This window comes from Lagopus muta, chromosome Z (genome assembly GCF_023343835.1).
Source record: "Lagopus muta isolate bLagMut1 chromosome Z, bLagMut1 primary, whole genome shotgun sequence".
Classification (NCBI taxonomy): Eukaryota; Metazoa; Chordata; class Aves; order Galliformes; family Phasianidae; genus Lagopus; species Lagopus muta.
Genome location: NC_064472.1, coordinates 28,316,391 through 28,331,197, shown reverse-complemented (window position 1 = coordinate 28,331,197; position 14,807 = coordinate 28,316,391). Strand labels below are relative to the sequence as shown.

General features: G+C 39.4%; 1 protein-coding gene across 1 annotated transcript; it reads right to left on the bottom strand.

Annotated features, from left to right (window-relative positions):
- Positions 1-5,126: 5,126 nt before the first annotated feature.
- Positions 5,127-10,146, bottom strand: MLANA (melan-A). Its single transcript, XM_048931827.1, has 5 exons — positions 10,094-10,146; positions 9,213-9,301; positions 7,556-7,652; positions 6,114-6,215; positions 5,127-5,239 (listed from the first exon to the last, which is right to left on the bottom strand). Exons 2-5 carry the CDS (start codon positions 9,284-9,286, stop codon positions 5,171-5,173), a joined length of 342 nt encoding a protein of 113 aa, XP_048787784.1. The 5' UTR covers positions 9,287-9,301; positions 10,094-10,146; the 3' UTR covers positions 5,127-5,170.
- Positions 10,147-14,807: the final 4,661 nt, after the last annotated feature.

The following is a 14,807-nucleotide window of genomic DNA, read 5'->3' as shown; positions in this document are numbered from 1 at the left end:
TTCATTTCAGGAACAGTGATCTAGTACTCCTCACCTATTTGTCATTAAAGGCATATAATCTCTTTTGAAGGTTCCTATTAGGAGAAGATGCCTGCATGCTGGACTTTGCAGTACTGAGGCTGTTTCAAACTAACTGCATTGTGCAGTTGAATATGATAGGTGACTTCTTTTTATGCAGAGGAAAGTGGCAGAGGATGGCACCTTGGGTACTATGAAAGTATATATTGCAGCAACGCATTTTATTGACATTTCAGTGATGGAAGGGACCAATCTTCATGGATTTTTCTTTCCTCCTAGAATGTTTGTTTTCCTCTTATTTTTGCATTAGAATCAGTATCTGTGTTACTTAGAACACAAAAGAGTAGTTGGTAGGAGAAACAGATCTTGCCTGATGTTTTTGTTTGCCAGTAATGTAGAAGGATACACAATATTATTCATTCTAATGAAGAGCGAATTAGAAAAAGCTTTACTGTGGAACTCAGAAGTCAAGTTATTTACGTAAATGATTTGTTAGATTTTTTTATGATTTTTTTATAAATACTTTATAATTTGACAAGTATAACCCTGTGCAAAGTTTGCTTCAGTCTGTTTGGAATTCTAATGAACTTTTATGCTCTACTGCACATATATTCAGATCCCAAATACTATTGGAGAAAGGCTGGGTACTACTATGCAATAACTTTGAATGACTTTATTTTGTAGAAAAAAAATTTTTGCTCATTTTTGTAAATGGAATTCATCTTCCCATCACCTTTCCCTGATATATTGGTCAGAGGAAAGCTTTCTTTCAAAGAAAAGTGAATTTCCATCAGAAGTTTGGAATGTCCCACTTCTTTGTACCAAATACTTCAGATTTACACAAATAATACACAAAAACTGAAGAAAAAAACAAAACATTATATTTGATGGGGAATGTAAAAGCCCTTTTAAATGAAGTTTTAAAGAGATGTGATCACATATGTGACCTAATAAGCTACGTACAAATCAATCTGTGAAGAGAACATGTTCAGAGCTTGTGAAATGCCTTGCATTTAAACCATCTCATCACTCCCTACAGCTACCTGAAAGGAGGCTGCAGTGAGGAGGGTGTCGATCTCTCCTCAGGCTACGTGTTATAGGATGCAAGGAAATAGCCTCCAGGAGAAAGCTTAGATTGAGCACCAGGAAGAGTTTCTTCACAGAAAGGCTGGCAAGGCATTGAAGTGGCCACCCAGGGAAGTGGTGAAGTTGCCATCCCTGGAGGTGTTCAAGAGGCGTGTGGGTGTGGGTCTAGGGACATGGTTTAGTGATGGAACTTCATAGGTCAGGTTGACAGCTGAGCAAGATGAACCGAATGGTCTTTTATTTTGCTGTTCTCTACTGAAACATAGCAGCTAATCACCCTAAGCAAACAGGTGGTTTTGTGACTCCCACTGAGTGCTGGATCCAAATAGTAAGTGCTGGATCGAGTGAAGGTCCATCTTTTTTAGTATCGTGCCTTGGAGCCGTACACAGCAGTGATTCAAATCTGTGTAAGAAGGAAAATAGCTGCTGACACATTTCTGAACACTACGATAGTCTCCAGTAATCTGAACCAGCATTTCTTTCAACAAATTTATTATCGTTGTAATTGTTTGTTTTGGTTGTGGATGGTTTTTGTTCATTTTGTCTTAGGGTTTTGTATTTTTTGTTATTTTGTATTTATTTAAGAGACGTTAAAGTGCTTTTGATGATGAAATTGATCAACCTCTTAAATGCTTGTGGAGTTTTACCATCCCCAGCATCCTGCGATGAAGAGTTTCACATAATATGCATATTATCACATGGTAACTGCTTATTTCATACTCAGAGTATTAATAGTGGGACTCTGTATTCATTTCTCCATGCAGCTGATGTGGACCTTTGCCATGTTGGTTGTCTCTTTTTTCGAATGAAGAGACATGGTCAGTTCAGCTATTTCCTTCATGGGAGTGATCTGTTACTGCCATTTTCAGTTTTACTATATCCTTGAGACGTGGGAACAGAATTCACAGTTCTAAAGACAAAGGAGCACTGTGACTCTGTTCTGTACAAATCTTTTCACAGGATTATCAACTACAAACCCAACATTTCACTGCCAAAAAAAGATACATCTCCTCCTACTCAAAAATTGCATGATTTTAAAGGAATGACATTTAAAGGAGATTACTGAAACCAGTGCAAGTCTGTCACTCCTCTCTCTGCAGTCCCTGCTAGTGTTGGTTTTAACAGTGGTGGAAAGAAGAAAAGTTAATTTCCAGGAGAGTTGGGAGAACTCAGCCAGGAAATCAGGGTCAAGGAAAAAAAGGTGAGCAGTAACCTGGAGAAGCGGAGCAGAAATAACTGTGGGCATAAAAATGGAAACCATTCTTTCATCTGCAGAAATGATGAGAGAGGTATATGAATGACTGCTAAAAAAACTCACGTTTTAGACAAGGATTTGGCCATGAGACACTGTCGTGATCCTCCCTATTGGTGAGGCCAAACACTGTATGTGTAGAGCGCATGGACAGCATATGCAGGGGTGTCCCAAGGCTGTAAGAACCACAGCCTTAAATCTGTGTTGACTCTAGAAATGTTCAGGAAGTAGTTTCCAGAGATGCTGATGTAGGAGTAACATACTGCAATTCACAGATGGGGCATCTTCCAGCCTTTGCTAGGATGTCTTTCCAGGAGGTTAATATTCAGAAGTATTCACACATGCCATATGATTCTGTTGTTTTGACAAATATTCTGAAGAGATTCAAAAGTTCTGAAAGCACAGTTAACAGACAAACAACAAGCCTGAAGTTCCTACTGCAAATAACTGCGGACAGTAGATCCTGCACTGAGCAGTGTTAGCCTGGACTTGAGTGAGGCCTTTGACACTGTCCTCCGTAACACCGTCATAGAGAAGATGGGGCTGGACAAGAAGAGAGTGAGATGGACTGAAAACTGGCTGAGATTCTGTATCTAAAATGGGGGCTGTTTTTCTCCTGAGTGTCAGTAAAGAGTTACTTGGGGCATAAGTGATGGCACAGAAAAAGAAATAAATTGCCTCTAACAAGGTGGTTGCCAATTACCAATTGCCTCTAATTGGTAGAAGGCGAACTGGCAGATGTTGAAAGATTAAACCTTTTTCTTAGAAAAAACTCTCCAGAAAATATGAGTCTGTTCCTTTCCCAAATAGCTGCAAGAATGAAGATAATGATAACAAGGATAATTGAGATACGAACCAGGAGGAGGAAGGCTGGTTTTCTGTATAAGCGGAGAATACTGTGAGCGCAATGTGCAGCACAGGAGTCTGTTCCTTCCATCCAGAAATGAGAGTGAGCTGAGCTGAACAGTCCTGACAAAATCAGTAGTGAAAGACTAAATTATTCATATTAGACCATCACTTTTGGTCCTGTTCCGATCTGTACTTCGCTCACACAGGGAAAGTACAAAAGCAGCATGTGGTTCACTCATGTGATCAGCACCATAGCAATAAAATGGTTTGGAAATGTGGAAGGACATCTGCTGCTCAAGCACTGCTGCAGTGCTTGGGTTCTGTGAGCCCAGCAAGAGTGGAGTGCAGCACTGTCAGCAAGCAAGAATTTTGTGGAGGAACTGGAGAAGGCAGTAACTATATGTTGTAGCTTAGATGTTTAAGATGTGCAACTGAGTTGGATTCTGTGTTCTGCTCTTTTTCTCTGGTGAAACAGGGGCCAGTAATCTGCATCTGCCTTTTGATGAGGGAATTTGAGAGAGTTCAGCCTTGCCTGTCCCTCATATTCTCATATTCAGCGGGGAAACCGCTGCCCCAGCATCTTTTGCAACTTCTTTTGCATTGGCCCAAGAGTGAAGCACACAGGGACAAAATTTACTGAAGAGCTATAGTTGTGCATTTGGAGAAGCAGTTCATTCTGTTTATCCAAACCTTCTCTCAGATTGGACTTTCTAGTGCTGTGTTTGATAGGACAAACCCTTGGATAGGAAACAGTAGATTACAGAGCCGCAAAAAACCATCAGCTTCAAACTTGCCAGTTCTGCAAAAAATGTATGGAGCACATTCTGTTCTACATCTGGTGCCTACCAGCTCCAAGCTGGCATTTGGCATCTTTTCCTGTGCGTTCTTCTTCCTGTCACTAAGCAAGTCCACAGAACTTTTTCCTGCACAGAGTCACAGAATGGCCAGGGTTGGAAGAGACCTCAAGGATCATGAGTCTCCAACCCCCCGCTTCATGCAGGGCCACCAACCTCCCCATTTAATACTAGACCAGGCTGCCCAGGGAGTGTGCTGAAAATGACAACTTTAAGACAACATTTTGAGTTTAAGTACTTCTCTACATTTCTAAATACATATATCAAATCATTATAAAAATAAATAACTTTAAACTTTCACAGAATTCACAGATATTTATTACCTCTGAACAAGTATCTGCCTAATGAGTATACCTTAATCTAGATGTATTGCCGTTCTTTGTTTTCTGTGACTGCTCTGCTTTCTTACCAGTAGGTCACAAAATGTGATTGCTGTTATATGCACTGACAAGTATGAAAGAACATGGATTATAAGCAGAAATTCTTAAGTTACGTGGATAAAACTTTGATATTTCATGAGGAATTGGTTAATTACAGATACATAAACAAGTGCTGTGAGGTATATGGCTGCTGTAAAATACAGTCTCCTTTTGCAGACTAATTTTTAGGGTGGCAGGGAAAATGGTTATTTTTCATATCAGCACATGTAATCAAATATTTCCGCCCACATTATCCTTACAGATTCTTGTACATTGCCTTCTATGGAATAGATTGTTTCTCTCTCTCTTTTTTTTTTTTTTAAATAAAGGGAGAGAAAATGTGGAAGATGAATGTGCAGCTGCCTACACTTGTCAATCCAGTTGATACCCAGTGGTGTGTTCTTAATACTGGTACTTCTGTGAAGCATGCAAGAAGCCAAAACCCGAACAAAATGTCTTAATCTGAACACAATAAATGGAAAACATAAAACAGCAGCACAGTCAGCTTTATTATAGTGTTTCGTGAACTACTTTAAATTGAGCAAGAGTAATTTTCAGCAATTGCTTATGAAAGCATGTTAGTTAATTTTTTATTGCAGTTTTAGCTTTCAGAAAGTTAAGAATGTACAGAAAATAAAGAGGGAGCATGAAGAAATTGAATGGATGTGCTCAGAGTTTAAGACTTATTGCTATCATGGTGAATAAGGAGGTGGTGACTGCTCTGCAGCAATTTTGTCATAGGCTGGTGGAGCATCAGGTACCTGTGGTAAGAAAATCAGTGTGAAAGACTGAAAAGACAATTGAGAAGCCATGAAATGACATGAGACATGCAAGGAGTTATCTGCTTTCATATCAGACGTGGCACTGCAGCTCAAAATGGCTGAGCTGATTCACAGCGTCTTCACATTGTTTTCATTTTTCTTAACATGTTTCCAGGTCTTGCATCAGATTAATTTATATGTATGTGTATGTATGTATAATTCAATGTACAGGAATTTTAAACAGAAGATATTTTACCTACTGAGATTTCAACTCCATCTAGAACTTCAGGAGTCTTGATGAATGCTTATTTCCAGTGACAACAATTAGGGTGGCTTATTTACAATTGTAAGTTACCCTTTTCCCTATTTTCAGTCTGTTTAAACACAACTGTATCTTGATCTATATATTTTTCAAGCAAGCTATTTTAAGTTTTTAAAACAATTATGGTTCCATAGTGTTTAGAGGGTCTACAACCCTGAAGTTTTGTGGTGCTCCCAGACACAATCTATTTGTCATCTACAAGAATGGTAGGGTATCTGTTAGAGCTGCATATATTTCAGCATTACCTCATATGTTACCTTAAGAATAATGATGATACAATTTCAGAATAAAGGTGGGTGAAAGTACAGGGATTTTTTTAGAAGTATTAGGGTTATATTTAATTAAAAACAAAACAAACAAACAAACAAAAAAAAACAAAACATACCTTCTCAGAGTTAAAAATGTGCAAAACTATTTTTAAGAGTTAGAGTTATTACAGACTCAGCCTCGAGAGCACGAACCAAGAAAGAAGCCATCAAGTGAATATTTACCAAGATTATCTCACCATGTCTTATTGTATTTAAAGTGAATGAAGCTCACGCTTTAACTTACCACAGAACTAAAGTTCCTGTACTCTTGCAGAGCCGTTTTGCAGTCTGGTGTTGCTCCCTCACCTACCGCAGTTCGTATGGTGCCCATACTGATGCCTTTGCTCTGTGAGAGATCATAAAAAAATAAGAAGTCAAAGTAAAACTGAACATGAATCTGGGGCGCACTACATGTAAGTATGACTTAGTATTTATGCAGCATTTGTTAGGATGTGGGATTAGGACTGGGCACAACAGCAATAACTAAGAAGAGCAATCTACCCATTGCTTTTTGCTGTCTCTCCTGAATCATGCTCTCCCTCCTGTATCACGCATTGTGTTGTCAGCAAAAATGAGGATTGCATTTATTTTTTCTGGCCCGCAGTTACTTCTTGGACACCTTCTTTGCTATAAGAAGGTCACCTCCTTTTCTTTTTCCCATTCCTTTTCTTAATCTCAAACTCCTTTCTTTACCATTTCCCACTTCTTTTTGTACACCCTGCACTAGTTCTCCTCCTTCCAAAAAGCCTAACAAATTGTGAGGTTTTCAAAACCACAAAACGTCAGCTGTTAGATGGAATTGGAAAGGAAGTTGTGCTGTGCACAAAGAAAGCATTAAAGATGTGATGGTGTATGTATTGGATCTGTCAGTGGGAAGGTAGCAGGGCAGTTATCAGAACAGCGAGGAAAGGGATTTGCTGGTGAGTTACGGCTTTTAATTCAAAACAGTCACATCTTTTTTGGAAAGGTTAGAAAAGCTAATATTGGGAAACCAGGTTTCCAAAAAGCCTTCACTTTGCATGGTTAAAAACTGCCTCCATTTCACAGCAAGAATGCTCTTCAGTGCCAAAGATGAAGATTTGAATGTTCCAACACCACAGTGTTGTGGGACAGACCTAATTTGATTTCTCAAACATTTCTGAAGAAGGCAAGAAATAGCATTTTTAAGCAGTAATTTTTAGAAAGTAAACCTCAAAATCTGTATTGCTTTTTTTTGCAAATAATTTTTAACTTTTATAAGAAAGTATTCTTGGTCAAAGTATTCACTAGCACAAGTGTCACATTTAATAAATTAATTGTAACAGCTGGTTTTTTTTTTTTTTTTGCTTCCTAGGCTCACTCCAATTGCATCTGTTCTTAGATGTAAATCTTTTGAGCAGCGAAAATGTTGTCTTATTCAAATGAAAAATTGACAGAATATGTGTAGATTTAAATATGCTTTCTAGAGATTAGATTTTTCTGTCGTCATGTTGTGAAAAATTGAGCAATTGTCTCCACTTCCTTATGCTTCTGTTTTCTCTGATCTACTTGCAAGTTTTACTGCATTTCATATTCCGTGTTTTCACCCGTTAATATGTCTGAAACAAGGACATCTAATGGTAGCTGTAGTGTTGTCAGCATTAATGTAATGCAAATAATGATGGTATGTTGTCAGAATAACGTGTGAAAGCGAGCTGCCATGCTTACCTGTAGTCTTTTATAGCCACTGCGCCTTTTGTAAAACCAGCATCCAAAGATAAGCAACATAGCCAGCACCAAAATGAAGATCCCAATTCCCAGGGCTCTGTGAAAAGAAAAAAAGATAAGAAAAAATAAGTAACAGTAGAACTGGGTGCATTCTTTTGGGAGCAAGAATGGTTAGATCAGGAGCTTGTATCTCTGTTCCTTTGCCAGAGGGAGGGATGAAGCAGGATATACCTCAGATAATAAAGCATCGGTAGCTTAATCCAGTCTCTGTAGATTAAGCTGCTAGATAAATTCTCTGCCCAGATCTAAAATATTCTAAAAATGAGAAATATTCGTATCTTTGAAGATAATAATCTACCAACAACCCATGCTTCTAAAATATCCTTATGTGTAAATTCAGCAAACTGCTGAATTATGAATTATGAATTATGATTTTGGAAGGGAACAAGAAGTAAAATAGGTGCCAAGCCTGCTGAAGCGTCTCATGTTTGTTAAGTTTTTCCAGGCAGTAAGAATTGAGAGATGTATCCCAACTTGCATCATCCTGCAATAAATTCTGGCGACATAATTTTTTAAATTATTTGTGAAACACAGCACAGTTTCAAAAACCTAGTAAGAAACTTTAGTATTTTTTTTTCATTAGCAGCTCTGTATTTATTTAGTTCTTGTCCTATGACACAGCAGGTACAGTGTTGATGTCACTGGGTCATTTTGGGGAATATAGGTTCTGCACACTGTGCTGTAGGACATCTTTCCCACTGTTTAGGATATTAAAGAAGCAAAATGACAAAGTTACTGTAGCTTCTTAGTCTCAAAAAACTTGCTGTGCTAACGTGCTTTCTGTTAAGGCACTGAGCATTCACTCCTCATTTCTGTGATCTTTGAACATGGAGGAACAGGAAAGTCTGGGAAAGCGCAGAGGGATAAGTTGGCAGGAAAAGAAGAACAAAAGATGATATGAGTGGGGATAAATCTATCCCAGCACGCAGCCGTGTGTCGGATACCCAGTTTCTCCAAAGTAAACCCTCGGGTTTTCCCACTGGGACCGAGGAGTGGGGAACGTCACGCATCAGAGACCTTTAACATTTACCTGCTCTCTTCTTCTATGATTCGGTGTTCCGTGGAGCATTATTTCTTATGACCTGAGGACTCCGAATATGTGGTTCTTAATGGAGTTTCACTCAGAAATGATTTAGTGAGAGTCACATCGTGTGCGCTGTTGTCTCCGTCTGCTTTTAGGAGATTTACCTGGGGTTTCCACTGATATTATTCTTTAGGGTATTCCTTAGAGCAAAGCACTGTTTCTTTGAGGTTCTAAAGGGACATAAAACTTACTGAAAGATTGCACTGTTGCAACCTCCAATATGTAATTCCAAATGAGCCTCAACAACCCTGGTAACGTTATGATAAAGGTTAATATGAATTGTGAGCATCGGACCAAGCTCTACATTCTTGAATTCTGCAGTTCTGATTATTCTTAACCATCGGCTGCTCTTTTGGATAATTCCATGACAAACATTTCAAAGAACCACGAAACGACCAAAATACATTTTTTTCTTTGTACAGCCCTGATTTTTATGTACTATCCTGGAAATTTCTGTTCAGTATAAGTTTTCTTTCCACACACATGCTAAAATAGGTTTTGCTTTATGCTTACTCTTCTGCTGTGAAATAGGTCCGTCCTTTTCCTCTAAAGAAGTTTCCATCTTGACGGTGGCTTCCTCTGGGCATTTTGAGATCCTACCTCTGTTCAAAACCACATATTAGAGCACAATAGAAATATCTGTATATGTTGATAAGCACTATCAAATTTTTGTTTCAGTGGGGGCATTTTAGAGAGGTAGAACGATATGCTGTGCTCAGAATTAAGCAGACTGTTCCAATTTAAAAACTCAGAAACGCAAAACTCAAAGCTATGAGCAGTTCCACGTGAGTGCAGCAGGCTGTGATTTAAGATGATCATTTCAGGCACTAAGCAGTGACTGATTTATGAAGCAAAATCTCACAGGAATATAGAAAAAAAAAATAAAGACAATTTGCCTGGACAAGGAAAAATATTTGAAATCAAGAAAAATAATATTATGCACATACACAGGTTTCTGTAGTTCTGTTACACCCTGTAAGAGTTCAAAGAGTCAGTCAGCACAAACTGCCACAGACCTGTTGGTTTTCAGATGATTACTATTGTATGTTGGCCAACAAGCACAGAGAATTTATAATCCTAATTCTCAGATTTAAGAGAACAATCATCCAACTAAAAATAATCTGAACATTACAGAGGAAGAATCCACAAGTAATCATGTCTCTGTCATGTAAGCAGATCAACAGATTCTACTTGATAGCATCCAATTAATCTACTATCTCATACTGGGGTAAAGTGAGTGTAAAAAGCAGTGAATTTGCCAAAGAAACTTCTATCCAAGGAATCAAAGCACTTTCAGACTTTCACTAAGAGTCTGTTAAGTCTCCACTAAAGCATAATTTTTAAGCAACATAGAATAGTTTGGGTTTAGGTAGACTAAAAAATGCAAGCCTTACCTTCTTCAGACCAGTACTCTGTTAACTAAAGGCATGTACAGCTTTCCTTTCCTTGACTTACTCTGTTTTTTTCCTTCTTTGATCTGTTCTCTTATGACTATCACGAGTTTAAATTCCTTTTAGTACAGCTTCTGAATGCATTAATTAGCATGAAAGGGGCCAGGAGACAACTTTCTTCTCACAGCCTGCATCTTTCCCTCCTAATAAGCACCTCAGAAATCAGTTATTTCTTCATGAGATTACCTACCTTGCTAGAAGGGGCTCAGCACCACTCTGCCTGCATGAACTCCTCAAGTGGGCAGCCTGATACTCAATAAAAGCATGTTTTGATTTGGGGCTGGTTGTTCTGTGGCTCCTGTCTGACAGAGTTAAGGGACTCATTTAACTAAAGCTTTGCTTATCCACATTTTATGTCATTGTAACACCGTGTAGAGGCCAAGACTGTTGGAGCAGAACTTAAAGATGACACTGGTACACCATGGTGGAAGCCTCTTAGTTTATAGCAAGTAGTTTGATTCTGTACTGGCTAGGAAATGCTGCAACAGACTGTTCTGTGTGCTGCAGAACTAATGGAGCCCGGTTCCCAGTGGATTTGTGTGAATTGTCGTTGTGCTCACACACACACAGGCTGTAATAACTGCATTCAGAACATCAGGCAAGAAACAGCAGCCTGTAATGAATCCAGAACTCTGGGTTCTGTGGTGGGTCAGAAGTGTTAGTTACTGACAATGGCAAAAAAGATACAAGGACCATGAAGGACCATGTTCTGTTTGACATCTCTCTCAGTGAATCATTTGGGCCTCTCTGTCCTGCAAAGTTTCTGTTTTAGTTTGGAATACTCTGGTTACCTTTGAGGCTGCGACACTGGCTCCAGACTCGGTTGAGAAATGGCTGTTTTCAGAAATGAGCAGAAAAGAAGTGATAGTGTGAGAGGTCAATGTCTATTTCTTCGGGAAATTGGTTGAAAAGTCTTAACATCAATATTTCTAGTGAGCTCAGGGCTGGGAAGAGCTGGACCGTTTCATCTGTTCACAAATTACACAGCTTTTTCCAGCAGTGTTAAAAATCTCACCTTGCCTCAACGCAATCTTTGCTTGGGCAGCTCTCCCCAGTGGTGCCCAGTGCCAGGGCAAGAGGCGGTGGGCACCAACTGGAAGGCAGGAGCCTTGCTCTGAATGCCAGGCAGTGCTTCTGTGTTGTGCAGGTGCTGCAGATGGCACAGGCTGCCTGGGGGCTGTGGATCTCCTCCTGGGAGATCTTCAAATGCTGCCCAGGCATGGCTCTGGGCACCCTGCTCTGGGTGTCCCTGCTTGAGCAGGGTTTGGACCAGATGGACCCAGATGTCCCTGCCACCCTCAGCCATTCTGTTACTCTGATTTTTTACTTGACAACTTAAGACCAAAATCTGAAATGACCTTTTTTCTAGAGTAAAGAAAGTCAAGGGAAGAAGAGAAACAACTGTGAAAAGCATAAATCTTCCTTATTTAGGTAAATTATTCAGTGTTTCTTTTACATAATCCCAGATGAATCTAGTGGGAGTTTCAAAGGTGAATGAGATATAGAGAAACTTGCTGTAGATAGTCATGAGTGTAAAACATGAGTGTAAAACTGGACTATCACAGTCCAGTAAATTCCTGAAGAAGCATGCCAGCTCTTGTGTAATGCGTTGAAAATGTCACAGAATACCTTACTGAGCCATGTGTTTTCCTGAAAAAAAAGGTTTAAGTTCTGTGAGGGGATGCTCACTGAAGACTACTGTTTGTTCTTTCAGAGTTGAAGCTGATACATACAGAAAATCCATGTGATACCAAAACCAGCGCATCTCTGCCCCTTCCTTGCCTCAAGCAGTGCAGAGGAGAAAATGTCAATTGATGGAATATTTTGTGTTCTGAAAGAATTTCTTGTTAATAGTATAACAAAGGGATGTGGGAGAAAACTTTGTCATAGATCAGTGGTGCCATCTGTTATCTAAATACACAGTGCTGCTATTGAGAAACTGGGTGGGTGGGAAGGTGAAACACCATGTCCTGGTTCTGATCTCAGTTCTTTTATTAAACCTTGTTTCTCTGAAGTGGCATTGCTAACTCTGTGAGTGCAAAGTCAAAGGAATTTATATGTGAATTCTACAAGTATTACCTTTTTAAATACTATATTTCAGGAGAAGATGATGTAAGCCCCATACAAGCCTGGCCATTTCTTTTAGCCAGCAGCCCGTGGGAACCTAGGACACTCTGATAAATCTCTATGATAGGTATGAAATGAATGCTCTAGTCTAACTGAAAATAACATGCCTGACCTTCTAAAACTAATGACTTCTTTTTTTATTCTGTTGATAAATGTGATTCCATCATTCCAGGATGACTTCATTTTTCCCTTCACAGTATCACAGAGCCCTGCTGCTCCTGCTGAGCCCACATGAAGGTCTCCAGTCCTGCACTGCCTGGAGCATGACTCTTCATGGTCAGGCTGGGCTGCTCAGGGCCTCACACTGGAGCAATGGGGTCCTCAGGCCAAAACCAGCCCAAACTGCCTGGGCCCTGGCTCCATGGCCCAGCCATCCTGGTGGGAAGAATCTTCTTCTCACCTCCAGCTTGAGCATTTCACCCAGTTTTTTCCGTTCTTCTCACCCTCCCACCATGTACCCAGTGCAGAACCCAGCTGTGTCTCCTCTGTCCCCTGTTGCTGGTGCTGGGATTTCTGCTGGGTTCCCAGAGCCACCCCACTCCACACCTGCAGTATCCCACAGCCCCCCTGTAGCCCCAGGCTGAACTCAGTCATGCTTGTCCATTTCTTTACAGTACTGGGTGCCTCCAAAATGGATGCAACCAGTGCTGAGAAGTGCATCTTCATCTGATGGGCGCTGTACCCAGAGCCCAGGAAGCTACCAGCCTTCTGCACTGCCACTGGCAGATCTCAGGATGCACCCAAACATGGAAATCAGTGACAGGGACTGTAATTAAAATACACAAGTTTAATAGAGAATACTGAATTGCAATAGAAAGGTAATGTCCTATATTAAGTGTCTCCCCATTATTTTTCCTCTCACACAGTTCCCCTGTGTTTCAAATGACAAGAAATAAAAATGAAGGGTTCTTTTGAACATCAGGATACTGAAGTAACAAAAGAAAAAAAAAAACCTCTTTCAATAGAAATCTAAGTTTTAAATTGGCACAATTGACATAATTGGCACGTTATTTTTCTGGAAATTCCTAATCCTTGCTACAGACCTTACACTGCAGATTGTGCCCCTTCCACCGTGTGCTCTGTAATCAAGCCCTTGCAGATAGTTGGTATATGAATAGCTGAGTTAATTTCCTGTAAATTAAATCAAAATTTTGGGTTAATTTTCATGGGACGGGAAATAAATACTTCAGATGAGCAACTGATGTTAAACTCAGCTACACAGATCAAATGTTTGACTGGAAAAATATTCTGAAGTTCATAAATGAGGCAGCTATAAATGCAGAGTAGCTTGGAAGTTTCTAAGTCCTATATTTTTTCTTCTCTTTACTGTTTTTTTTGTTTGTTTGTTTGTTTTTGCTTTCTTCTTAATGTGATCCAGTCCTAACTCTCTTTTCTTCTCTTTCCCAGGTAAAATAAAACTACAAAAAATGTGATTTGGGTATAGATTCTTCTTAATCTAACAAATCAAGTGTTTTCTTTCTTCAAGAGCATTAGGATAACTGAAAGATACTACTGAACAATTCAGTATATTTAAATTCTCAAGTCTCATCTATTCTCTGATATCTCTCTGTTTCTGTAGCCTCCTATGGTCTATTTCTATGATTAGTGTCTAGAATTAGAAAGTCTTTTTCCCATGAGATATCTCTGCCTTGCTGTGAGTTATAAAATCATATCATAGAATCATAGAATGGCCTGGGTTGAAAAGGACCACAGTGCTCATCCAGTTCCAACCCCCTGCTCTGTGCAGGGTCGCCAACCAGCAGACCAGGCTGCCCAGAGCCACATCCAGCCTGGCCTTGAATGCCTGCAGGGATGGGGAGGCATTCACACAACCTCCTTGGGCAACCTGTTCCAGTGCGTCACCAACCTCTGTGTGAAGAACTTCCTCCTAATATCTAAACTAAACCTCCCCTTATATCAATTTCTAATTGTCTATACAAGAAAAGGAAATAATTGTGTCTACCGTATCTCAACCTATTACAGATTTGAAGACTGTTTTCATTTTCAGTATAAGACTTTGTTTTTTAAATTGGACAGACTTTTTCTTCTGGCACTTTATTTTTAACACTTATCATTCTTGTTACACTTCAACCTCTGCATTTTATGCACCCCTTCTAGTTAAAGCCTTGCAAGCATTGTTCTCTCAGTTATCATACTATTGCACAAAGAAATATTTATTAGTTTTAATATACAGTTACATTTGAGAGTCTTGTTTTGTTTGAAGTCCACCATAATTTCAGGTGTTCTACTGTTAATTAATTGTCAGTCCTTCTCCATTTTATGTAAGTGCACTTTTCTTACTGCTTCAGATACTTAGGACTACATTTCTCTTTGCTGAATTATATAATTGATGTCATTTTCTCCATTTACGATGTTTGTTTAGATTCCAGGCCTGCTCTGTAGAATAAGTGTAAGCTATTATCTCAAAGCTAAATTCATGTACTCCTGGTTTTATATCCAGTCTGTTCAATGATCACTCTGAATACTGCTTCTCCAGGCTAAACATCTGCGAGCTGGTGTCTTTTTCTAT

What these genes read in the sequence shown, in the direction of transcription:
- MLANA (XM_048931827.1), bottom strand. Translation starts at nt 9,286, where the DNA reads ATGCCCAGAGGAAGCCACCGTCAAGATGGAAACTTCTTTAGAGGAAAA. An exon ending in ACCTATTTCACAGCAGAAGA is followed by an intron (nt 7,653 to 9,212) that starts GTAAGCATAAAG and finishes TTCTTTTCACAG; the next exon opens with AGCCCTGGGAATTGGGATCT. An exon ending in GTGGCTATAAAAGACTACAG is followed by an intron (nt 6,216 to 7,555) that starts GTAAGCATGGCA and finishes GATCTCTCACAG; the next exon opens with AGCAAAGGCATCAGTATGGG.